Source organism: Agelaius tricolor, unplaced genomic scaffold (assembly GCF_023055355.1).
Source record: "Agelaius tricolor isolate 1412-34295 unplaced genomic scaffold, bAgeTri1.0.p SCAF_20, whole genome shotgun sequence".
In the NCBI taxonomy this organism is placed as follows: domain Eukaryota; kingdom Metazoa; phylum Chordata; class Aves; order Passeriformes; family Icteridae; genus Agelaius; species Agelaius tricolor.
Window position 1 is genome coordinate 12757484 of NW_027269280.1, and position 24137 is coordinate 12781620.

General features: G+C 61.4%; 3 protein-coding genes across 8 annotated transcripts; 1 reads left to right on the plus strand and 2 right to left on the minus strand.

Moving 5' to 3' along the window:
* Window positions 1–53: 53 nt before the first annotated feature.
* On the plus strand, window positions 54–2645 carry MTFP1 (mitochondrial fission process 1). 2 transcript variants are annotated; one of them, XM_071445770.1, is made up of 4 exons: window positions 54–524; window positions 1678–1805; window positions 1876–2099; window positions 2439–2645. In XM_071445770.1, the coding sequence occupies exons 1-4, from the start codon at window positions 473–475 to the stop codon at window positions 2512–2514; spliced, it is 480 nt and encodes a 159-aa protein (XP_071301871.1). In that variant the 5' UTR covers window positions 54–472; the 3' UTR covers window positions 2515–2645. The 2 variants fall into 2 exon arrangements, with proteins under 2 accessions (XP_071301871.1, XP_071301872.1); XM_071445771.1 differs by having other exon boundaries at window positions 1888–2099.
* A 4425-nt stretch (window positions 2646–7070) lies between these two features.
* On the minus strand, window positions 7071–13560 carry GAL3ST1 (galactose-3-O-sulfotransferase 1). Of its 5 annotated transcripts, XM_071445777.1 has the most exons (4): window positions 13376–13560; window positions 11888–11998; window positions 10421–10554; window positions 7071–9248 (listed from the first exon to the last, which is right to left on the minus strand). In XM_071445777.1, exons 3-4 carry the CDS (start codon window positions 10543–10545, stop codon window positions 8105–8107), a joined length of 1269 nt encoding a protein of 422 aa, XP_071301878.1. In that variant the 5' UTR covers window positions 10546–10554; window positions 11888–11998; window positions 13376–13560; the 3' UTR covers window positions 7071–8104. The 5 variants fall into 5 exon arrangements, with proteins under 5 accessions (XP_071301878.1, XP_071301876.1, XP_071301874.1 ...); XM_071445775.1 differs by lacking the exon at window positions 11888–11998 and having other exon boundaries at window positions 13376–13523; XM_071445773.1 differs by lacking the exon at window positions 13376–13560 and having other exon boundaries at window positions 11888–12200.
* A 2714-nt stretch (window positions 13561–16274) lies between these two features.
* On the minus strand, window positions 16275–24075 carry PES1 (pescadillo ribosomal biogenesis factor 1). The gene is made up of 15 exons (XM_071445778.1): window positions 23929–24075; window positions 23481–23560; window positions 22729–22882; window positions 22543–22652; window positions 21410–21581; window positions 20635–20724; window positions 19304–19420; window positions 19090–19167; window positions 18643–18732; window positions 18356–18486; window positions 18101–18226; window positions 17822–18006; window positions 17570–17736; window positions 17031–17198; window positions 16275–16752 (listed from the first exon to the last, which is right to left on the minus strand). Exons 1-15 carry the CDS (start codon window positions 23950–23952, stop codon window positions 16666–16668), a joined length of 1779 nt encoding a protein of 592 aa, XP_071301879.1. The 5' UTR covers window positions 23953–24075; the 3' UTR covers window positions 16275–16665.
* Between the last annotated feature and the right edge of the window lie 62 nt (window positions 24076–24137).

Here is a 24137-nt window from a genome sequence, read left to right on the forward strand (position 1 = left end):
ACACCTGCTCCCCCAGCCCCCGAACTGCCTCTAGCCTCACAACTGCCCCCAGCCCCTGAACTGCCCCCTCAGTCTCACACCTGCTCCCCCAGCCCCTTAACTGTGCCCCAGGCCCACAATTTCCCACCCAGCCCCAGAACCGCCCCCAGTACCACAACCACCCCAGCTGCCCCCAGCCACACAACTGTGCCCCAGCCCCACAGTTGCCCCTCCAGACCCGTAACTGCCCCCCAGCCCCACAACTGCCCCCAGTTGCCCCCTCAGCCCCAGCCCCGCCCCCTGACCGCCACTGACGTAAGGCCGCGGGGTCACGTGCGCGGTCAGGCCACGCCCCCGCCGCCATCCCGCGGCCCCGAGGGACGGGGCTAGACGTCACACACTGGGCGGGGTCATGCAAATCAGGCTGGAATGGGCGTGATTTGGTGACGTAGAGCCGGGGGCGGGGCATGCAGCGGGAGCGGTGGCGCGCGCCATGGGGCAGGAGGAGCCCGACCTGTACCGGGACACGTGGGTCCGATACCTGGGTGAGCACCGGGAACCGGGCACTGAGCGCTGACACCGGGAAACGGGCACCGGCACCGGGCACTGGCTCCGGGAACCGGGCGCTGACATTGAGCACTGACACCAGGAAGCGGGTACCGGCACCGGGCACTGACATTGAGCGCTGACACCGGGAAGCGGGTACCGGCATCGGGCACTGACATTGAGCGCTGACACCGGGAAGCGGGCACTGACATTGAGTACAGAGCACTGACACCGGGTACCGGCGCCGGGAGCCACGGGAGCTCCGGGAACCGGGCACTGACATCGGATACCGGGTACCAGCACCGGGCACTGACACAGGGTACAGGCACGGGGACCTGGGCATTGACATTGGGCACTAACATAAAATACCACTACCGGGACCTGGGCACTGACATCGGGTACCGGCTGCGCAAACGGGGCAGTGATACTGGGCACCGGCCCCATCACAGGGTACTGACACCGGGGACTGGGCACTGACTGACCGAACACTGGTACCGGGTACCAACGTCAGGCACCACATGAGGAACCAGGCACTGACAGCCAGCCCTGCTTTAGGAACGTGACAGCAGACACTGCGTCGGGTACCGGGCACCGTGCACTGCACTGCCCTGGGTGCTGGGCACGGCATGTGGTACTGGGCACTGACACCCAGCACTGGTACCAGAGTGCACTGGGCCTGTGGTACTGGGCACCAACACCCAGCACCAGGTACTGCACACTGCACTGGGCACTGACACAGGGTTTGGTGCCAGATATGAGTGCCACACAGCAGGCCCTGGCAGTGTGCACTGGCATGGTACAGCACACAGGGTAACAGCACCAGGTACCTGTCACTGTCACCAGTACCGACACTGGCTAGTGGCATCATCCACCTGCACTGTGCACGGACACTGGACAGCAGGACCAGTTACTGGCTCCTGCCAGGCACTGGGCACAGATACAGAGCCCAGAGTGGGCACTGGCACTAGCGCTGGGCAGTCACAGACACCAGCCCTGGCAGTGGGCACCCCCAGCCCAGCTGTCCTGATGACAGTGGGTTCAAGGGGATCCAGGCACCACAAACACCCCCTGTGAGATCCATCTGGTGACACTGGGGACACCCTGCAGAGGTGACACGGGGACAGCCAGTCCCTGACCCTACCATCCCCTCAGGTTATGCCAACGAGGTGGGCGAGTCCTTCCGCCCGCTGGTGCCAGTGCCGGTGGTGTGGGCCAGCTACGGCGTGGCCACCGCCTACGTGACCGCCGACGCCATCGACAAGGGTCGCAAAGCTGCCGCCGTGAGTGCCACCCCCCCTCACCCCCAGTCTCTCCATCCCTGCCCTTCCCCTGAGCCCTGTGTCTCCCCAGGCCCACCCGCAGGACCCCACGCGCGTGGGGGTGGCCGTGGTGGACACCTTCGTGTGGCAGAGCCTGGCCTCGGTGGCCATCCCCGGCTTCACCATCAACCGGCTCTGCGCCGCCTCGCTGGCCCTGCTGGGGGCCCTGACCCGCTGGCCCCTGCCCGTGCGCCGCTGGACCACCACGGCCCTGGGGCTGGCTGCCATCCCCCTCATCATCACCCCCATCGACAGGTAATGAATGGGGACACCCCCGGGGTGGGGGACAGGCGGCTGCCACCACCCCATCCCCACAGCCCGGAGGGATGGAGCATGTTTGTCTGCTTGGGGCTGGGAGCAGAGGGTGGTGACGGGATGTCTCCACTCCAAAGGGGCTTTGCTGGGGTCCAGCCAGGACATGTCCCTGCCAGGACGGGGATTATCCAGAGCTGAGCCAGGATTAGCACAGTGAGGCTGTGCTAAACCTGGTTTTGGTGGCACTGGTGTCTCAGGGGATATTAAGGACAGTCCCACCCATCCCACATCACTGCCCCAGAGACTCCCGGGCCCCGCTGACGCCCTCTCCTGCTGCAGGACTGTGGATTTCCTGATGGATTCCAGCCTCCGCAAGCTTTACAGGGCACCAGGAGAGCCCCCGACATCCCACTGAGCACCACTCCACACACTCTGGGGAAACTGAGGCATGCTGCTGTGACCCACCTACTGTGACCCCTCACTCTGGTGACCCCCAGAGTGGCCACCCTGCCCCACACTGGTCCTAATAAACTATTTCAAACATGACCCCTCTGATGGGTGATGCTGAGGTGCCACCAAGGCCAGGCCCTGTCCTCTCCTGGGGGACAGATGGGTCTGGGTGAGTCCCAATCCCTCAGGGGTCTCCACCTGCTCAGAGCAGCCCTGCTGTCCCCACCCTGGAACCTCCTGCACCTCCACAGCCTCATGGGATATCCTGGGGACTGTCCCCAAGGAGCTGCCACCATGTCCATGGTCTCCAAGGACACAAAATCCACCCAGCCAGGAGCTGCCATCTCCAGTACCGCAGGCTGGGACAGCACCACAACACCTGGAAGCCACAGGAACCTGGAGATGTGGCTTGCCAGTGCAGGGGCACATCTCCATCCCTTGGTGGCATCCACACTCTACCAACCAGGAGAAGCTTTAGAGAAAGCAAAACCACATTTATTGGTGAGAAAGAGGCTCTGGTGAGAAAGTGGCTCTGGCCCCATCTGTTTCTCTGTCTCCCTGAGGAGCTCTGGCCCCATCTGTTTCTCTGTCTCCCTGAGGAGCAGGGCCCCCACCACGCTCTGCAGCTCAGCCTGGAAGGGACACCTCTGCCTCGGTGGCCGCTGTCCCCTCCGGGCTCTGCCCAGGTGCCCAGTGGTCAGGGCCAGCCCCAGCAGCCCCCCCAGCACGGTGACCACCAGCACAGCACTGCCCACCAGGGCCAGCAGGAGCCTCTTCACCGTCTGGCACGGGGCTGGGAACAGCACAAACACACCTGGGGGTCAGAGGGGGGTTCACCACAAGAGGTGGGGGTTTTGGGGACATGGGAGAGAGTTTGGGGTGTACCTTTGTACCATGGCAGCTTCTCCTTCTGCACCAGCACTGGTCCAACAGTCTCCCGGTGGAGTGTCCCCTCTCCTGGGAATGCTGTGAGAGGATATGTCCAATGCAGTCCAGCCCAGGTCCAGGAGCTCTCCCAAGACCCCAAAACAACCTGGGGCCACCCTGTCCCAGCCTTGGTACCTGGCATGTCTCCCTGGAGGGTGTCAGCAGCGGGACAACTGGTGTCACAGCAGTGGCAGGGGGTACTCTGGACAGGGTCCTCTGCGTTGTGCCAGCTGGGAGAGGAGAGGACAGAACTGGGGGGCAGCTCTAGGGGTCCCCAGACTCCACCACAAGACCCACATGGTGCTATCCCAGAGGAGATGTCTCCAAGCACCTCCACAACACCTCTGCAGCATGGGGGGAGCTGGGACCTGTGGCAGTGCCATCATCTGCCATCGAATAAGAGGTGACATCCAGACCACAGTGGGGTGACTTGGTCTTCCCAGAGGTGGGTTCTTCCCCCAGCACACCCATGGGGTGCTCGTGTCCCCACACACCCAGCATACCTGGCCGTGGTGTGGCTGTAGAAGCAGGACCTGGTGGCACGTCCTTGTCCCCATGCCATCAGCAGGCAGTGCACGTAGACCTGCTGGGACACCATGTCCTTCCTCAGGGACCCTTCTCTCCTTCTGCATGACCTTGTGGAGCTGAGGCCACCCCAGCAGGAGCGCTATGTCTCAGGATGGACAATGTTTTGGGACACCCAGGTCATCCCCCTCCCTGGGACCTCCATCCCATCAGCAAGGGCATCATCCCCACCTCACCTGCTCCTCCTCGGGCTCCCCCTCCAGCGTGGGGGCCAGGATGGAGAGCTGGAGGACAGAACCCCCTCTCTGGTGCTGGACAGACACATTCCCCAGCTTCTCCCCGTGCAGGCACCTGTGGCAGGAGAGTGACACAGGACATTCCAGGGCTGTCTCCAGGCTCTGGACATCCCTTTCCATCAGGAGGTCCTGCACTGCAGGACCCCAGGGTGGCTGGAGAAGGAGCCCCTGCTTCCTGCCCCACCAGCACTGACCCACGGCTGTTCACCACCATGAAGACCCTCCTGGAGTGTCCTGGCTGCTCCGTGGTGGTCCAGTAGCACTGATCCACGTGGATCTTCATAGAGGTGCTGGGACTGAAGTGGACACTGGCTTCCAGGTGGATCATAGAGCCAGGGCTGAGCACTGGCAGCTTCTCTGGAGTGGCACTGGAGTCCTCTGAGAAGTGTGGATTCAGTGTGACACCCCCAAACCTGTCCCAGCAGAGATGAGGGCACCAGACACATCCCAGACCACCATCCCTACAGCTTCCCTCTTTCAGAGCCCACCTCCCATCCTGGCTCTGTTCCCCAGGCCCGCTTTCCCTGCTCTCCAGAGCTTCCTGGACTCCCCCATGGAGCTGAGAGGGACCATGTCACCCATCGGGGCAGAGCTGACCCCCAAACCCCATTGTGGTATCAGGCACAGGACTGAGAACATCTCAAAGCCCTACACCCTCCACAAGGACAGGGGGGGAGCTCCTGCAGGGACAGCCACCTTTCCTGGTGGTCCAAGTCCTGGGGCCAGCCAGGAGAAGGCACTGACTGCTGCTGGTTGAGCCCTGGGTCTTGGCTGGACCCATCCCATGGTCTCTGTTTTCCTGCCTCATCCCCAGAGCACTCACCATCCAGGAGCCTCAAGGTGAAGTTCATGATGGGCTCCTCAGAGTGGGAGGGAGCAGGAACCCTCCCAGTTCCCACGCCTGAGGGCATCACTGGAGCTGTCACCGTGTGACCAGGGGGCTCTGAGGCAGCTGGAGCCATGGTGGTCCCTGCAAGGGAAGGGCTGAGCCAGCAGTAGCATGTCCCAGACACAGCAGGGACATCCAGGTCCTCAGGTGTCCCCAGGACTTGTTGGGGACAGCAGCACAAAGGCAGGGAGAGCACCCAGGAGCACATCAGGGGCTCCTCTGTCCCCTGCCCCACCTGCACTACCGGAATACACCAGGAGCATTCCCAGCATCGTGACCCTGCCTAGGGCTGGGGACAGACTGGGAGCTACTCATGGGTGGGACACCACTGCCAGCAGCCACACAGCCCACCAGGGCCTGTGATCCCCCTCAACACAACCAGGACCCAGCAGCCCTGCTGGGACCAGCCCCCAGGTGACCATCAGGAACCAGCACTGGGCAAAGCAAGGGGCACCCACCACCCACAGGACAACCAGTGGGAGGAATGAAGGGGGGGTTCCAGCCCCACTCACCTGCCACCTCCAGCACAGCCCCACACAGCAGCACCAACAAGCACAGCTCCATCCCCAGTGAGCAGCATCCCCACCCCCACCAGCTGGGGGTCTTTATGGGCTTGGGGCTGGGAGTCAATGGGTCCCAGCTGGCACTGATGGGGTTGGGGGCTTTGCTTGGTCTCTGCAGCCATTGTCAGCCCCACACCTGGGGGTGGTCCCACACCTCACAGCTTCCCTGCCCCACCATAAGAGCCTGTGCCCATCTTCCAGTCCCCATTCCATCCCACAGCCCCAGTGCCACCACTCAGACCAGTCCTGCAGGTGGTCCTGAGCATGATCCCATACCCACCAGTTAGTCCTGGTCCCATATGTACCAATCAGTCCTGTCCCCAGCTGTGATGCTGGGCCTCCCATGCCATTGTTGTGGTCCTGGTCCTCAGGAAGGTGCAGATCCCACCACAAGGTCCCATCCTCACCAGTCAGTCCTGCTCCTGTGCATGGTGCTGCTCCCACCATGTCCTTTTACTCCTGCACATGGTCCTGATCCAAGCAGATCCCAGTTCACCACATGGCCTGGTCCCATCACTCAGCCTTGGTCCCTTGGATGTCCCTGGTCCCATCTCAAGGTTCTTAAGTCCACCCTAGTTTTGACTCCACCATTGGCAGGATCTCATGGCTGATCCTGGTCCCACCAGAGAGTCCCAATCCCCAGAACCCTTCCTTGTCCCATCATAGCTCTGCTTCCAGTTCTGCTGGAGGGGAACACCACATGGGAGCAGCAGCTTGGTCACAGCCAGAGCAGAGACCTGGTGAAGTGCTCATGTCCCTGGGTCCTGCCTGCCTCAGGTGTCCCCATCACAGCCCCAACACCCCCCTACAGGTCTCCTCTGAGTGGGCTGACCTGGTGGCCTGGCTGCAGAGGGAGCGTGGAGAAGTCCCAGTGCAAGTCCCATGGCCACCCCTGAAATGGGGTGCTCCCCACCAGCAGCAGAGCTGGAACATGGTGGCACCAGTGGTTTGTGTCACCAGTGATGGCTGGTCCCATGGCTCTGCTGTCCCTGTGAAGCCAGCAGACCTTCCTGAGGGCACCTGCACACCATGGGGGTGTCCCTCAGCACCCAGCAGGGACATTGGGGACAGACCCAGGCACCCCACTCGCACTGAGGGTTTCATTCCTCAGCACTGCCTGGAGGACATGGGGCCCCACACCCCAGCACTGAAGGGGACAGTGGTGCAGGACCCTGGGGAGCTCCCAGAAGGAGCAGGGACTGGCTGAGCCTGCTGCTGTGGCTGTGAGAACATCCTCACCTCATCCATCCCATCCCAGAGGAGGAGATGGCTGGAGACCAGCTGGACCATCCTTATATCCAAAACCAAATATACAATTATATTACAAAAGTAAATTGTTTTTTTATTTCTGGTCTTTACAGAAGGAGCTGAACACAAGGTGGGGGACAAGGAGGGTCCCTTTGCTGGGGGGTGGCTCAGCCACAGGTGCCACCTCTGTGCCCAGCCAGGGCTACTCTCAGTGGGACGTGGCATCACCAGTGTCATCCAGCCCAGCTAGGACGCACGAGGTTTGTCCCCAAGGCAGGGTGGGCACTGGGGATGGCCCCTGCCCCCAGCATCCCCACCATGCCCTGGATGGCACCACGGGGACAGTCCCACTGCACCCGCTCCCATCTCCTCCCCACACCAGTTGTCACCAGACCCGGTTGGCCTTTTGGGATGTCCCCTGTGGGGACCAGGGCCACGGGCTCCTCTAACTGGGACGATGGGGGGCAGTGAGGGTGTGCCCTTTGCCACGGGGACTTGTTGATAAAGGCCGGGGCTTTTGGGATGGGTTTTCCAATCTCCAAATGGCTCCGGGTGCCTCTAGGTCACAGCCTAGCTGTTGGTGGGCTGAGAACATGCTGCACTCATTGCACCCAAGGGCTGAAGCAGTGCAGCAGGTTCTGACATTCCCACACCCCAAAACCAGGGCTCAGTGGGGTGATTTGAGGAGCTCCTGGAGGGCTGGGTTCCCTGTGGGCATCTCTGCCCACCCCGGGCAAGGGAGACCCTCTACCACTGCTGTCCCAGCACATCCCTGCCTGCACCCAGCAACCTGGTGATGAATGTCCTGCTCCTGCTGTGACGAGGCCACATCCTTCATAAATCCCTCCTCCAGCTTTTCCATGGGGAAGGAAGAAGTGGATCCTGCAGGAAAACACCACCCCTGGGCCCCCAGTCCTTGACCCTGCTGACAGAGGCAGAGTCTCCCCTCTCCTGCCCAAGCTGGGGCTCTGCAGGAAGGTGATGGAAGGTCCCCCCAAAAGTTCCTGGGCTCCAGAGCCTCCAGCCAGTTCCAAACCAATAGAACCATGAGTAACAAAAACAAAAGCACCTGGTTCTTCCCCAGGGAAGCGGGGCACCTGCCAGCCCCTACCACTTGAGGAAGTCCCGCACGTGGCTCCATAGCTTGGTGATCCAGAGGTTGGCCCCCAGGTCAGTCAGGTACTGGATTTCAGGCGTCAACATCTTGCGGCACAGCTTCTGGTGCTTCTTGCTGATCTTCTTCTTCAAGTTGTACCCCAGGATGGTCTTCTCCCCCAGGGGCTGCCAGGGCTGCATGGAGGACTCCTGGATGGCGCTGGCATCCACGGCGTGTCCCCCATCGATGCAGATGCTGGTCATCTTCTTGTTCTCCCTCTGCAGCTCGGCCACGTCCCTGGCCATCCTCTCCCTCCCGTAGGCCTCCACCTTGCGCCAAAAGGTGGCATTGAAGTAGCGGTAGAGCTTGGCGTCGATCAGGTTCCAGGCGGTTGCCTGCTCGTACAGCTCAGGGGTCAGCCGGGACACAGTGGAGCCCTTGCGGGCGTTGAGCTTGAAGTAGAGGACGTCCTCCAGCTGCCAACACAGCAGGTCCTTGAGCAGCACCAGCGACTCATCAAAGTACTCGAGCAACATGACGAGGTGGAAGCGGCGGTCGATCTCCCGGATGTGCTCCTCCACCAGCGGGCTGTTGGCGTCCATGCTGCTGTCGTAGCCGAAGTCGAAGAACAGGAGGTTTTGGAGGTAGTGAGCGTTGAACCCGTTGGGGTCGTAGTAGTGCTGGGGGTCCCGGAGGAACTCGTCCAGCTTGTCCTCCCCTGTGATCTTCCAGGTGAGGGGGATGACGGGCCCGAAGTAGTGGAAGGAGGACTCAAAGAGGTACGCGGGGTCCCGCAGCACAGTCACGAAGGTGGCGTCGGGCGGCAGGAGCTTGCGCACCTCCTCGTAGTGGAAGCGCATGTGGTTGCAGATGATGTTGAAGCACACCCCGGGCCGGTAGTGCTGCACCTGGCTGCGCTCAAAGAAGGATGGGTAGTAGAAGTCGTTACGGCCATTGGGGAAGGCAAATTTCAGGCGGTGTTTCTCCCCGAAACGGAAGAGGATGTTGAGGATGGTGCTGCTGGCGGTCTTGTGGGTCTTCATGAACATGACATTGAGCTTGGGCCGGCAGCTCCACCCCGAGGCGCTGCCCGAGCTGTTGGACAGGGACGGAGCCTGGGACAGGTGGGAGGAGCAGGAGAAGGGCACGGGGATCCTGGGTGAGAGAAGAGGTGGAGCACCATGGTGAGGGGCACTGGCACTTAGAAGGCTTTGGGATATTCTGTGCTGGTGGAGCTGGATCTGGGGATGGGTTCTGGACCTGGAAATAGGTGCTGGACCTTGGGAATATATGCTGAACCTGGGAATGGGTGTTGGACCTGGGGACAGGTGCTGGACCTGGGAAGGGGTTCTAGAAATGGAAATAGAGCAGGGGGTCTCCATGGGCATGGCCATGGTGGTCCTGGAGGAGGTGATGCCAAAAAGTGCATCAAGAGGAGCTCTCCATGGCCACAACTCCATGGAGAGGAGCTGATAACATTTGTATGGGGATATGAGACCTCTCAGCCCTTTGTAGGATCCATGGGGGAGGCCTGGGAGCTCTCAATCCCTTGTAGGATCCATGGAGGAGGCCAGGGACCTCTCAACCTTACAGGAGTCATGAACTCCTCCATGGAGGAGGTCTGGGAGCTCTCAACCCTTTACAGGAGCCACAAACCCCTCAAGGGATCTGTGGAGGTCTGGGACCTCTCAACACCTTGTGGGATCCAAGAAAGATCCAGCCCCCCGCAAAAAGGGAAATAATTCCAGAGCCTGGCCCCACAGATGAGTTCATGGGCCCTGGAGGAACATGTGAGGACACAAGGGACATTATCTGAGCTGCCTGAGGCAGTGAGCAGAGCCCACAGAGGTGAGTGACTTTGGATACCTGTAATCAACTAGCCAAACTGATCCTTAATGAGGATCCCCACCCAACAGCACCAGGTTTGTGAGGCACGTGAACCTTATTTACAAGCTTGGAGATTATTTTAATGACAGGCAGCACAGCCAGGAGCTGAGTGCTGTGGAGCAGTGAAAGAATCTGAGACTTGAGTCCTCTCCTCTCCTCTCCTCTCCTCTCCTCTCCTCTCCTCTCCTCTCCTCTCCTCTCCTCTCCTCTCCTCTCCTCTCCCTTTCCCTCCCCTTTCCACCCAGGAGCACTGAGTGCCCCACAGTGTCCCCAGCCCTGCCAGGAGTTGGAAACTGCAGGAAGGGGACATCTTGGTGTGAAGCCACCAGGGCCTGGAAAGCCCCAGGGCCATTTCCATGTCCCCCACCTCCAGCTGGGGGTTCCTGGTGTGGAACAGGGAGCCCGAGCTGCAGGGGGGCACGCGGGGACCCCAGACTCACTCAGTGACGCTGACTTGAAGCGGGGGGACAGCGTAGGAGTAGAGCAGCAACATGAAGCTGGTCAGGAGGGTCCCCAGGACCAGCCCCTTGCACATGGACCTCCAGGGCTTCCCATGCCACAGCATCCTCGTCACCTGCAGCCAGAGAGGAGAGACGTTGGTGCCAGGGACACAGGGACTGAGAGTGTGTGGCTTCAGTGAGGCACGTGGACATGTCACAGGCACGGCAATTCCCAGGAAAGCATCCCGCTGGTGCCTGGCATGATCCACAGCAGATCTGTGGCACAGGCCCAGCGGCTCTGCCTGCCCAGCCAACCTTTGCCCGCCCTGGGAAAACCCAATGACTCCCAGTGGGAGAGGCTGCAGGGCTGGGATTGGGGGAAAAGGGGAGCCATGGACAGCCCAGGGGCAGAGTGGGCAACTGAGGGGCAGAGTGGCCATTCTGCACTGGGACACCACCAGCACCAGCAGGCACTCCCTGAGGGTGCTGGGATCCATTTTCCCAGGAAAATCTGCAGGCCAGACCAGGAAAATCTGCAGCAGCTCGGGATGGTTTGGGTGCTGCAATACCCTCCCAGTGCGGCCTCTCCGGCCCCACCAGCAGCACTGGGGGACTTGGGGGCCCCTCTGGCCATGGCAGCTTGGGCTGGCCCAGGTGGGGGCCAGGAACACGGAACTGGGGACAGAGGGGTGCAGGCAGGATGGCATCCCCAAACACACAAAACACACACACACGCACACAGAGGGCACACACTGACACTCCCGTCCCCTCGTGTGCTCATGTGTGCACCAGGACACACAGTCCTCAATGCGTGTTCATACACACACAGGGCACACACAAAACATGCACACACATCAGCCTTGTTCACACACACACGCGCGTGTGCACACAGACACACAGACACACAGACACACACACAGACACACGCTCACAGAGCCCCTGTGCCCGCTGCCCCCTCCCCAGCGCTCCCCCCGTGTCTCCCATCCCTGTCCCCTCCCTCCTCCCGGGACACGGGGGTCACCCTCACTGTGACACCGCATTGCAGCAGCGCCGTCCCCTGCGGCAGGACGCGGGGACACAGGGACACAGGGACACGGCACCCGTGACCGCAGCCCTCCACAGCAGAGCTCCGCGCCCGGGAGCCCCCTCGAGCTGGGGGCTGAGCCCCCCCGGCCCTGCACTCCCATTAGCGGCGGGAGCAGCATCACCTGCCTGCCCCAGCTCCCTCTGCTCCCGCTGCTCCACATCCTCCGGAGCCCCTCGGCCAAAGCTGGCTGCGCTCCCACTGCGTAACACCCCCAAAAATAATCCCCCGGCCCCCCACCCCCGCCTCGCATCACCCCCTCACCCCTCAGAGCTCCCGCGGATATCCCGGCGGGATGAAACCCCGCTGCCATGAGCCGTGGATCGCAGCCCGGCGCATCCCAGCCCCAGCCCCGAGGCAGAGCCCCCCCGTTCCCGGCTCACCCCCAGCACCGCGGTCACCGCCGCCCGGCGATCCCGGGGTGCCGCCGCTGCCGCCGCTCCCCCGCTCCGGCCCCCCCGGCTCGGATCGCCTCGCGCCGCCGAGATTTCCAGCTCGATGAATAATGAATGGAAAATGCAACCGGAGCCCCGGGCTGCGGCCGGGTGCTGGGCACAGCGCCGCGGGCAGGGGGGGAGCTGCCAGAGGGGCACTCGAAAAGCTCATCCAAGTCCCCCCCACTTCCCCTGGAGCCGGGACCACTGGATCAGGCAGGGCTGGTGCATCCAGCCTCTTCCCGAATGGTTTTCATGTGCGAGTGGGGGGGCTCGGTGTCACCACGGGGGGAACAGGTGGCTCTGACAGTATCCCAAAGCCACCGTGTGGGTGGGAATGCCAGACGGCTCCAGGAGCAGCTGGAGTTCGGCTTTACACGGTGGCTGTGATTCCATCACAGTCACCGCCTGGTACCACCTGGAAAAGCCACTGGCCCTTTGAGAGGGCTGGGGAGACACCCACTTTTGTGGGTGCTGCCAAGAGGGAGCAAAGCTGGCACCAGCTGGCTGGCACCAGCTTTGCTGGCACCAGCTCCACAGGAGAGAGTGAAATGGCACCATAAACCCCTCTGACGAGTCCCAATGGATCCCAGTGAGTCCAGATGGGTCCCAATGGATCCTGATAGATCCCTGTGGGACCCCAGCAGGCCCCCAGGACCACACGGCACCGAATTCCAGAGCTGTGGGATGCCAAGGGGATGCCTCGCTCCAGTCTGCCTGCCTCCCAGGGGTGGTTCTGGCAAACACTCCCCCAGCCAAATATTCTATTGACTTTGCCTTCAGTGAGCAGCTTAATTATTAATAGCTCGTTAGGAGAGAGTGGTGCACTGGGTGTTCTCCTGAGGCTCCCACGGGTGGGGTGTGCCCGTGGCGCCAGCCAGCTGAGATGCCCAGCTGGAGAGCACGGCTGCACCCACCATTTCCTCAAGAGGCACCCCCGGGTCAGGCCAGGCCACCCAGCTCTGCAGCCCCCTCTCCGTGTTCCAGCAGCTCCCCATCTCCCTGGGGGCACCCCAGGGTCTGCTTTTGGGCTTTCCCTACAGCATCAATTTTTTTAGGGCCAAGCCCCTGCCATACACAAGGCGCATGCACCTGCTTGCTCCTGATCCCACAAATCCATGGACACACTGTTTTGCACAGGCCCTGTCCCACATGGGCATGCTGCTTCCTACCCTCCTGTCCCCTCTGTGCCCCACGGGTACACAATTCCCCCCATCATCCTGCCCCATAGAGCTGCTTCCTGAGCATCCCACGGCCCCCCAGCACCCCAACACCCACCAGGCATCCCAACACCCCCTCAAGCATCACACTACCACCTTATCATCCTGTGGCCCCCCCAGCATCCCACTGCCTCCCAAGCGACCCAACAAGCATCCTGCTGCCCCCTTCCCATCCTGCCACCCTCCAAGCACCCCCGCACCCCCCAGTATCCATCACCTTTTCCTCTCCCGCACCGCAGGCGCTGGGCCGTGCCTCTGCTCTCCTGTGCTGACCGGGGTGCCGGGGGAGCGGGCGGCACGGGGCGGGGGTGCCGATGCTGCTCCGACATGGAATAAGCTCTTCCCGGGCAGCTCCCCGCAAATGCCAGCTTTTCCAAAGCCTCCCCACTGCACCGCGGCGTTTATGGCATCACCGGGATCGCGGCCCTGGGTCGCCGGCCTGGCAAGGGGGAAGGGGACAGGAGTGGGAGCGGCTGGCGGGGGGACGCGGGGCTGCGGCCGGGCACTGCCCGGCTCCCCGGGGCCGGCCCTGGGTGCCTGCGGCCACCCCAAGGCACCCGGCCCCCACCCACTGCCGGGGCACAGAGGAGCCATTCAGCCCGTGCCGCGAACAACGGGGACATTTGTCTCCATCTGTGACCGCGGCCTCAACGGAGACATTGTCCCCGCGGGCCCCACTGCCGGCCCCTCGGCTCCCTGCCACCAGCCCTGCGTGGCCCCACAGCCCTGGGTGACCATGGCTGGCCCTGGGCGGCCGCACCCACCTCTCGCCAGCCACCGTCCTCCTCCTCCTCCTCCCTGCCCCACAGGACGGCTCCTGGCCTGGCCGCCACCTCCCGCAGCCGGAGCTCACCGGGGTTTGGGGAGCTCCTGCACCCCGGCCCAGCTGCCTGCTCCCCGGGGCACCCTGGCCACGCACCATCGGCTCCTCTTCATCTCCCGCAGCTTCCCCGCCCTCTTTCCTCCCTCCCACTATGTTTCCATGGATTTATGGCCTTAGTGACAGCAATATTCCAGCATCTCCAACCTTGGTGTGACGGCTGTGGGACAACCACGGTGCCACCAGCCTTTCCACGCTCCTCTTGTCACAGCAGCTGACTGGGTGCCCAGAGGTGGCCACAACAGGAGGGCTCAGCCCTGTCGCTGCTCCATCACCCTGCATGTGGCAGGGTGAAAAAGGGGCTCTTGTGCTCCTGGATGCAGCCCTGGCTCTTCCTGCTGCCTTAGTCTCTGTCACTAAAGGGGGTGGTGTCAGCATTGGGGCCTCAAGCAAGGGGTGATCCCCTTGGCCATGCCTGGGACTCACCATCCCTGTTGGAGGTCTTTGGGGTTCAGAGCTTGTCCCTAAAGGATTTGTGGACATCACCTTGCAGTGAGCTGGCAGCTCTTGCCTCATCCCTGGCAGCTGCCCTATCCTGCCTGGCCTCATCAGTTCCCACACCAGGGGTAAACTGCACAACCCTCTGGGATCAGGAAAAGCCAAAACACCTCAGTTTTCATCATCATCATTGCAAGAGGAGGGATGAAGACCAGTGATCACAGTCACAGGATTTGCTGTGAAACTGGTGGTGTGGGAGCAATGAGTTGTCCCAGCCTTCCTTTGTAGGGCACCTCTCCCAATTCCAGGTTTCTCCCTCTTTTTTGGGATGGGTCACAAAAGGATACCAGGTTTCCCCCTTCAAGTATTTCCAGGTTTCCCATTTTCTGGGGAATGGGTTGTAAAGGGTTGGCAGCCAAAAGAGAGCTGCAGCTGCCGGTATGTAGCAGCACAGCCATGGAATGCTGACAGCCTGGGGATGGATGTGAGCGAGCGGGAAGCTGCAACCCCCAATCCCCACATCCACCATGTCCCACAGGGGGGTGACCAGGAGGGCTCCACCACCTCACACCCACCCCTGTCCCTGTCCCCCCCTGGATTTGGGGGTACAAAGCAGCACTCACAGAAAGCCGTGATGGCCAGAGCCGTGGATCCTGAGGGACTGGGTGAGGAGGCTGAGGGTGACAATGCTGAGGGGTCACACTTGGCTGGACACAGCCTTTATGGGCTGGGGAGGCCCCGGGTGGCCGGACCGGTCTGTGCCCACCGGCACCGGCCCTGCCCGGCCGGCCCAGGCCCTCAGCCTGGCCTGGGAGCAAGGCCTGGGCCCGGGGATTGCTTGTTTGGGGTCGGGGTTTTGGGAGCTGAGGTTTGTTTGGAACTGGGGTTGGTTTGTTTGGAACTGAGGTTGGTTTGTTTGGGGTCGGGGTTGGTTTGTTTAGGGCTGGGGTTTGTTTGTTTGGGCCAGGAGCTCCCGGGGTTTGAGGCCCCGTTTGGGGTCTCCTGCTCTGAGGGGAGCCCTGGCCCTGGGGGTGCCCCAGGGGTCGATCCTGCTCCTCCTGGGAGAGGGGAAAGCAAGGAGAAAACCATGAAAACAAAGGAAAAAGCCTCCCAACCCTCTCAAATGGAAAAAAAATATATTAAGGAAAAAAAGGGGGAAGGAAGTAAAAAAAAGGGGGAGGGGAAACAAAGCAGTGGAACAAGTGAAGGGGAAAAATAAAAAAATAAAAAGGAATAAAAATAAAAGGAAAAAGAAAAAAATGAAAAAGAAAAAAATAAAAAGGAATAAAAATAAAAGGAAAAAGAAAAAAATGAAAAAGAAAAAAATGGAAAACAAAGGGAGAGAATGGAAACAGTAAAAAGAAAAAAACACTTAAATAAAATCGAAAATTAAAAAAAAAAAGAAAAAAAAGGAAAAAATATTTAAGAAAAGAAACTATAAAGTCTGGATATTCCCAGCTGTTCTGTCTGAGCTCACTCCCTTCCAGGGGTGTCTCTCTCCAGATCCTGTGTTCCCACAGCACACAGGGGTGTCCTCCAAAAATTCTTCAGAGTGAGACAGAGCATTCACCACATTTGGGGACAAAGGTGGGCCCCATAAACCCCATGAGACATCTTGTCCCCAGCTGTGGTGTCTCCAAGGTGTTTTTGGGGGAAAACCCAGGACTGACAGATAACTGCTGGTGCCAGGAACACATCCAGCAGGATCAGCAACCCTGGCACCAGCCATGGATCTCCACATCAGCCCCTGAGTGGCCTCCCCCACACCCAGGCAGAAGGAGCAAACAAACACCACCAGAAAAGCATCACCTTCTTTAATTAAAAATAAAAATACAGAGGAATATGGTTTTCTGTGTGGACACTGGGAAGCAGTGGGCTCTGGGCTCCACACTCCTCTGCCCTGGGGAGCTCTGGGGGCCAGGCTCCAGCAGCCAGGGCTGTGCAAATTCACACGGAACAATCCCAGAGCTCTCCTTGGCCTCCTCTTCCTCACGCAGAGGTGGCATCAGCAGGGAGAGGACAGTCCTTGTAACACCAACTCCGCAGAGGGGAGCGGGGCAAAGGCAGAGCAGCAGGTGGATTTACAGATGGGAAATGTTTCAAACACAGCATTTCTGCCCCAGGAGCAAAGCCAAGGGCTTTCCACCCAAAGGCAACAGTGGAAAACCATCCAGGAGCCCCCGGCCCCGTCACGCTTGTCGTGCCTTCTTGTTCTTCTTCTTCTGCTCCTTGAGGGCTGCATCGTGGGCTTTCCTCTTCTCAGCCAGTTTGTTGGCCTGGGGAGAGACCCCCAAGACCCTCAGTCAGAGCAGGACCGGGGCTGCAAGCCCTCAGACCCACCCAAGCTCCAGCTGCACGTGGAGGATGGGCCCCACGGCACCGGGATCAGGGCTGGGATATAGAGAGGGGACACAGGGAGCTCTGCCCACCTGGGCAGCCTGGGGACACTGGCAGGGACCTCAACACCTTCACCAGGGACAGGGAGGAGCGGAAGGAATGAGTGGGTTTGGGAAGAGCCCGCCCCAGGATGCAGGTGAGGGCCCAGCCTCCGTACCTCGCGGATTTTGCGCTTCTTCCCGAACATGATCTTCTTGTAGAGGTACTTCTCCCTCTTCTTCATCATCATGATGGCCAAGCGCTTCTCCTCATTCTGCTGCTCCTGCTCCAGGCGCTGCTTGTCCTCCAGCCGCACCTTCCCCGCTGTCACCTTCACAGGGAGCACCTGTGGGGAGCCAGGGAGCTCAGGATACCGGGAACCCCCTCCTTCCACAGGGACAGGCATTTCCAGCCCTTCCACTGCGGGCCAGGGAGAGCCACAGCGCTCACAGCCCAGCCCTGACAGGGCTGGCAGCTGCAGCTTGTGAGTGTGGGGCCAGGAGCACCCCTGGGAGTGTTCCAGACTGGGCTGGACGGGGCTTGGAGCAACCTGGGACAGGGGGAGGTGCCCCTGCCCACGGCAGAGGCTGGAACAAGATGAGCTTTAAGGCCCCTCCCAACCCAAACCATTCCATGACTGAGTATCCCAGTGGTCCCAGGACAGGGACACCCCTCAGCAGGGACAGTGACACTGGGGCTGCCTCCATGGGCTCCCACCTTGTTGCTCTGCGTGCTCTGAGTCTTCTGCTCTTCCATCTTCTGCTCTTCCATCTTCTGTAGTTTCATCTCCTCTTCTTTCTCAGACTCATCTTCCTCTTCCTCTTCTTTGTCATTGTCACCTTCCTCTTCCTCCTCTTCCTCCTCCTCCTCTTCACTCTCTTCCTCTACAAAGAGACACCATCATTACCCTTGGGATGCTCCAGAGCAGGCACAGCCCAGCTCCCAAACTCCTCTGGGGACTTCCAGCACCTGGATTCTCTCCCCTCTGCAGGGCCAGCAGCTTCAGCTTCTCGGGAGGGACGTAGTCACCCTCCTTCTCCGTCACGAAGGGCGAGAGGTGCGGGGGCAGCAGGACCCCAGGGAAATAATCGGCCACAGGCAGGCACAGCTTGGCGTTTACCGAGTCAAAAACCCACTGGGGCTGCAGGTAGTACCTGGGTAGGGCAGAGGGGTTCCACCTGAGGCTCTGGAGCCCGTGGGACAGCTCTGGGATGGCTGCTCTGGGCAGGGCCCCCCTGCCCCGCTCACCTGCCAACCACCTGCTTGTCCAGGCGGGGCCGGTCGATGATGTGGTGGGTGATGGACGGGTCGGTGGCGTCGTAGGTGGCACCGATGCACAGGGACTTGTCCCAGGACACCTGGCCGCCAAAGCACCTGTGGGCAATGCCACCGAGGAGTCAGACAGGCGGGTGGGACCCTCAGGGTCACCTCACCCACAGGACATCGGGTGGCTGGCCCCAAGAGTCCTGCCAGAGGGGGAGGCCAGGGCTGCCCAGCACGCACCGGATGACGAAGGCCAGCGGCTCCCGGGGCACCTCCCTGTTGAGGAAGAAGCGCAGCCCCTCAAAGAGCTTCTTGTGCTTCTCCAGAGCCTCCTGCTCCTTCTTCTTGGCGTCCATCAGCTCTGCTGTCTCCTGCTCAGAGCAAAGCCCTCAGCCTCCTCCCCACACACAGCCCTTGCCAAGGCCCCCTTAGCCAAGAGGGGTCTCAGGAGCTGCCCCCAAGCTGCCAGCCTGGGCACAGCACAGGATCCCCCAAGACCAGGGATGAGCCCCCCACCAGGGTCTTACCCCCTCCACTGGGAATTCATCCATCTCCACCTCATCCTCGTGGGTTGGAGCCACTGCCCGGGCCAGGCTGGCGCTCAGAGCTGAGAGCCTCTGCAGGGAGAGGACACGGAGTCACCTCCAGGGGGTGGGAACAGGGGCAGCCCCACGGGGGAAGGGGATTTCTCAGAGCAAGAGGCTGGAAGAGCCAGGGCCTGGACAGAATTCAGCCTCCTCCAGGCACCATCCCCAGCATGGGACTCTGGGGGGTCCCTGGCCATGCAGGGGGAGGCCAGTGGTGCCCAAAGCCGAGCCCAGCTCTGCCCTACAGGAACAGGGAGTTTGGGATCAGCCCCCTCCACCCTGCGGGGATCTGGCTCTGTCCTTCGATGCCACGCCAGGAGGGCTATGGGCAGGACATGAAGGCCACACAGTGTCCCCACAGGTCACAGTGCCAGCAGTGTCCCTCACCTCCAGGTGGCTCTCTGAATCCATGGCGTACTCCTTGCCCTCTGCAGGCTTCAGCTCATCCTCAGCCTGGCTGTCGATCTGGGGAGGAAAACGGGTGAGGAGGCAGCTCCCAAACACAGATAACCGAAAAAATCTCTCATTTCCACCCTCCCTCCCCACCAATCCAGTTGCCACCACCCCAGGGTGGGACACAGTGACCCCAGGGTGGCCTCACCTTGGGGGGGTACAGCAGGTTCAGGGACTGGTAGAGGCGGAAGTTGACGAAGCCCAGGAGGGTGGTGTAGAACTCGGTGAAGGTGGCCATGACCCGGTAATCCACGTCTGTGGGGTGCTGCCAGACACAGGATGGGACACAGGGATAAAGGACCCCCCTACACAGGGGCCCATCCCACACACAGTGTCAAGGATCACACAATATCCCCATTTAGGAAGGGACTCACAGGGATCATCCAGGTCCTGTCCAAGACCCCCAACAATCCCACCCTGTCCATCCCTGGCAGTGCTGCCCAAAGGCTCCTGGAGCTCTGGCAGCCTCGGGGCTGTGCCCATTCCCTGGGGAGCCTGGGCAGTGCCAGCACCCTCTGGAGGAAGAGCTTTTCCTTGAAAACCAACCTAAACATGCCCCAAATGCAGAGATGACACAGCCACCACCAGACCCTGCCAGGGAGAACTCTGCAGGCTTCCCCCAGGGTCCTGCTGCCACCCCTCCACGCCTAGATACATGGAACACTTTATCCCACCATGGATAGGGACCTTGGGGTTTGGTCCAGGCACTCCAACTCTTCAAGGTGAAGAGTGCAGGGTATGGCAAGAGGCAATGGCTTCCCACTGCCAGAGGGCAGGGATGGATGGGATAATGGGAAGGAACTGTTCCTGGCAGGGTGGGCAGGCCCTGGCACAGGGTGCCCAGAGCAGCTGGGGCTGCCCCTGGATCCCTGGCAGTGCCCAAGGCCAGGCTGAATGGGGCTTGGAGCATCATGGGATAGTGGAAGGTGTCCTTGTCCATGGCAGGGGTGGAATGGGATGGGCTTTAAGGTTCTTTTCAACTGAAAACATTCCAGGGTTCTATGATTCAGAACCATAAAACCACAAAACCTAAACCAAACTTTGCTCAGCCTGGAAATCCTGAGTGGGAATGGAGAGGGCCCTGCTGTGCCTGTGAGCTCCTGCCAAGGCTCAGGGGAAGCTGTCCCAGCACAGCAGGGACATCCCCATGCCCTGCTACCTGGGGGACACAGCACAAGCCCTTTGAGGAGGCTGCAGGGATGATCTGACTCATCACTTCCCTTGCTCCACCAGCCTTGTTCCCACAGGTTAATCTTTAATGGCTGATAAAGGAGCACATTAATGATTGGGGACACATGAATGACTGGGGAGACTGGCACCGGCAGCCCCAGGGATCCCGGGGTGACAGGTGGCTGTGTCCCCATGTGCCTCTGCAGCCAGGCCCCATGGTCTGTGTCCCATGTGCCACGGGACAGTCCCTCTCCCCTTGGTGATCCCAAGGACCCAGGGTGATCCCCCAGGCTCTCCCCAGGTACTCACGTCGTGGGCAAAGGCGTAGGGGGTGATCCAGGTGATGGGCTGCCCCAGCACCTCTGCCTGGTAGTAAATGCCCTTGATGGAGAGGAACACCTGGCAGGACAGAGCACAGGCTCAGTGGGAGGAATGCTGCTGTGTCCCTGTCACTGTCATCCTGACCCTGGCAGGAGGTTCTTCAGATCCCAGTGGGATGTGTGACCTGATAATCCAGTGGGATCCCTGCCCTGACCCCGCAGTGGGATCCTGTCACAGACATGTTTTATGAAAAATCCTTTCCTTAGGATTTTTTCTCCTGAGAAGCTGAGAGGCCTCAGGAACAAAATGTAAACAATGGTTATCTGCTGCTGTGGAATGCAGCAGGTGCATCTGTGATTGGTCTCATGTGGTTGTCTCTAATTAATGGCCAATCACAGTCCAGCTGTTTGGAGTGTCTCAGTCAGTCACAAACCTTTGTCGTAATTTCTTTTCTATTCTTAGCTAGCCTTCTGATGAAATCCTTTCTTCTATTATTTTAGTATAGTTTTAATATAATATATATCATAAAATAATCAATCAAGCCTTCTGAAACATGGAGTCAGATCCTTGTCTGTTCCCTCATACTAAGAGCCCTGTGAACACCATCACAATATCCCTGCCCCAGCATCCCAGTGGGATCCCTGCCCTGATCCCCTGGTGGGATGTGTGACCTGACACCCCAGTAGATCCCTGCCCCGACCCCACGGTGTCCCCAGGCAGGGCTGAGTGTCCCCAGGCAGGGCTGAGTGTCCCCCAGTCCCACCTTGCGCAGGGAGCGGGAGGCGATGATGAAGTTCTGGAACTCCACGGCCAGGCGCCGGCACAGCTGCACGGTCTGCACGTGGCACTTGCCCGTGCGGGGGAAGGTGGAGAACAGGAAGCACATGGACAGGGCATCGTCCAGGTCCCGCAGGGCGTCCACAAACGTGGGGTACCTGTGCCCGGGGGGGAACACGGGGGTCACAGCCAGCCCCAGAGTCCTGCAGAGGCTGCTGGGGCTGGGGGAGACCCCGGCTGAGGAAGGAATGCGAACTGTGGAGCATCCACCTGCACATCCCAGCAGAGCACACAGAGAGTGATGAACGGCCTCATTTAGGAATGGTTATGGGGTTTCCTCCCTCCTGTGTGCCCTCCTTGCTCATGGTCACCAAACTCACCAGAGCCTCAGCAGCATTAACCCTCCACCAGCCCTCTGAGAAAAGCACCCCACAGGAAGAGCATGGGAGCTCCCCGTGTTCTCCTGGAGCCACCCAGGATGGCTGGGCATTCCCTGCTCTCTCATTCTTTCTTCTCCAGCCCAGAAACACAAAACTCCACCAACAACTCCAGAAATTGCACACTGAGGTAGATTCCCAGAGAGGAATGGATGTGGTGAACGATCAGAGAATCCCAGGATGGTTTGGGTGGGAAGGGACCCTAAAGCCCATCCAGTGCCACCCCTGCCATGGCAGGGACACCTCCCACTGTCCCAGGCTGCTCCCAGCCCCAGTGTCCAGCCTGGCCTTGGGCCCTGCCAGGGATCCAGGGGCAGCCCCAGCTGCTCTGGGCACCTGTGCCAGGGCCTGCCCACCCTGCCAGGGAACAATTCCTGATTCCCAATATCCCATCCAGCCCTGCCCTCTGGCAGTGGGAGCCATTGCCCCTTGTCCTGTCCCTCCATCCCTTGTCCCCAGTCCCTCTGCAGCTCTCCTGGAGCCCCTTTAGGCCCTGCAAGGAGCTCTGAGCTCTCCCTGGAGCCTTCTCCTCTCCAGGTGAGCACCCCCAGCTCTCCCAGCCTGGCTCCAGCCCTTGGAACATCTCCATGGCCTCCTCTGCACTGGCTCCAGCAGCTCCAGGTCTCTGCTGTGCTGGCCCCAGGGCTGGATGCTGCAGGTGGCTCAGCCAGGGCTGCCTCACCTCTCCTTGACGATGTGGTCGAGTTTGTAGGTGGGTTTGTTGTCCTTCAGCCTCTCCACAGTGCCCCATTCGCTCTTCCCGTAGGCCTTGCGCAGCTTCCTGACAAACACCTGGGAGGACAGGGGGACGTGGGGGCTCTGTGGGCCAGGACAGGCCCCGGGGGGGCCCCTCGGGGGGGACACTCACCTTGTACTCCCGGAATTTGTTGACAATGGGCTCATGGAGCAGGAATTTGATGTCTTTGAGCAGGTAGAAGGTCCTGGGGGCGGTGGAGCCCTTGTTCACCTTCTTCTTGTGCTTGGGCTCGTGGGGGTAAATCCCCTTGAGGATGCAGAGGCGCCTGGGGATGGGGACAGTGCTGGGACAGGGGGGCCACGGCTGCCCTGTGTCCCCTGGGCCAGCCCAGGCCCCTCCCGTGGAGGGGGAGCCCCAAACTCGGCAGCCTGAACCCAGGGCAGCTGCAGGGCCCCGAGGGACAGGGGAGGGGACAGGGCCAGTCCAAGGGCCACTCCTCAGGGAGGAGCTCGGGGATTCCCACGGCCACCCCAGAGCCCAGCACAGATCTCGGGGGTCCCTCCTCTGCTCTCCCGGGGGTCCCAGGGGGCTGAGGGGCGATTGCTGGGGCCTGGATGGGCACAGCACAGGAGGGCTGGGGGGTCGGGGGGCCCATGGGGATGCTGGGGACGGGCAGCGGGGGGTGCGGGGGTGCTGAGGCTGTCCCGGGGGACTTCAGGGGTGCCTGGGGGAGGGCTCAGGGGCTCCGGGGATCCCGCGGTTCGGGTGGTCCCGAGGCCACCCTCGCACCCACCGCCGGCTCCTTCGCCCCTCGCTGCCCTGGGTGGCACCGGGGGAGCTCAGGGCACCGAAGCGTTCGCAGGAAGGGGGTTAGGGGTGCGGGGGGCACCGCAAGGGCCGCGGGGTCCCGGGTCCGGCCGCACCTGAAGTCGGGCAGGCTCAGCTGCAGCTTCTTCCGTGCTCGGTTCCGGGTGATGTAGTTGGTGGCGGCTCCGCGCTCGTACTGGGAAGAGACGGGAGCGTTGGGGGAGCTTGGGGCTGTGGAGGGGACCCCCGCAACCAGCCCGGGGCCACCGGGACCCCCGGGAGCGGAGAGGGAGGAGGGACGGGAACCAGGGCATGGGGGGCTGGCAGGGGGCACCGGGCATGGCCAGCCCGGGGGCAGGAGCGGAACCGGGCACCGGGAGAGGGAGCGAGCACCGCCGCCAGGGAGGGCTGCAGGGGCACGGCGCGGCCGGAGAGGCGGCACCGGCACCGGGGGAGCAGGCACGGGCCGGCACCGGGGGGCACGGAGAGGGGAGGGAGGAACGGCCCGGGGAGGCACCGGGCGACGAGCCCGCGGCGGAACGGAGAGCGAGAAGGGCCCGGTACCTTCTTCTTCTCCAGCCCGCCCATGGCCCCAGCGCCGCCGCCGCCGCCGCCACGTGCCCTGAGCCACGCAGGACCCCACGCTGCCCGCGGCTGGCCTGCGCCCGCCGCCGGGCCTGCGCACACCGGAGCGGCCCCGCGCGGGCACCGAGAACGGCGTGAGCACCGAGAGCAAAGCGGGCACCGAGAGCAAAGAGGGCAAAACGGGCGGG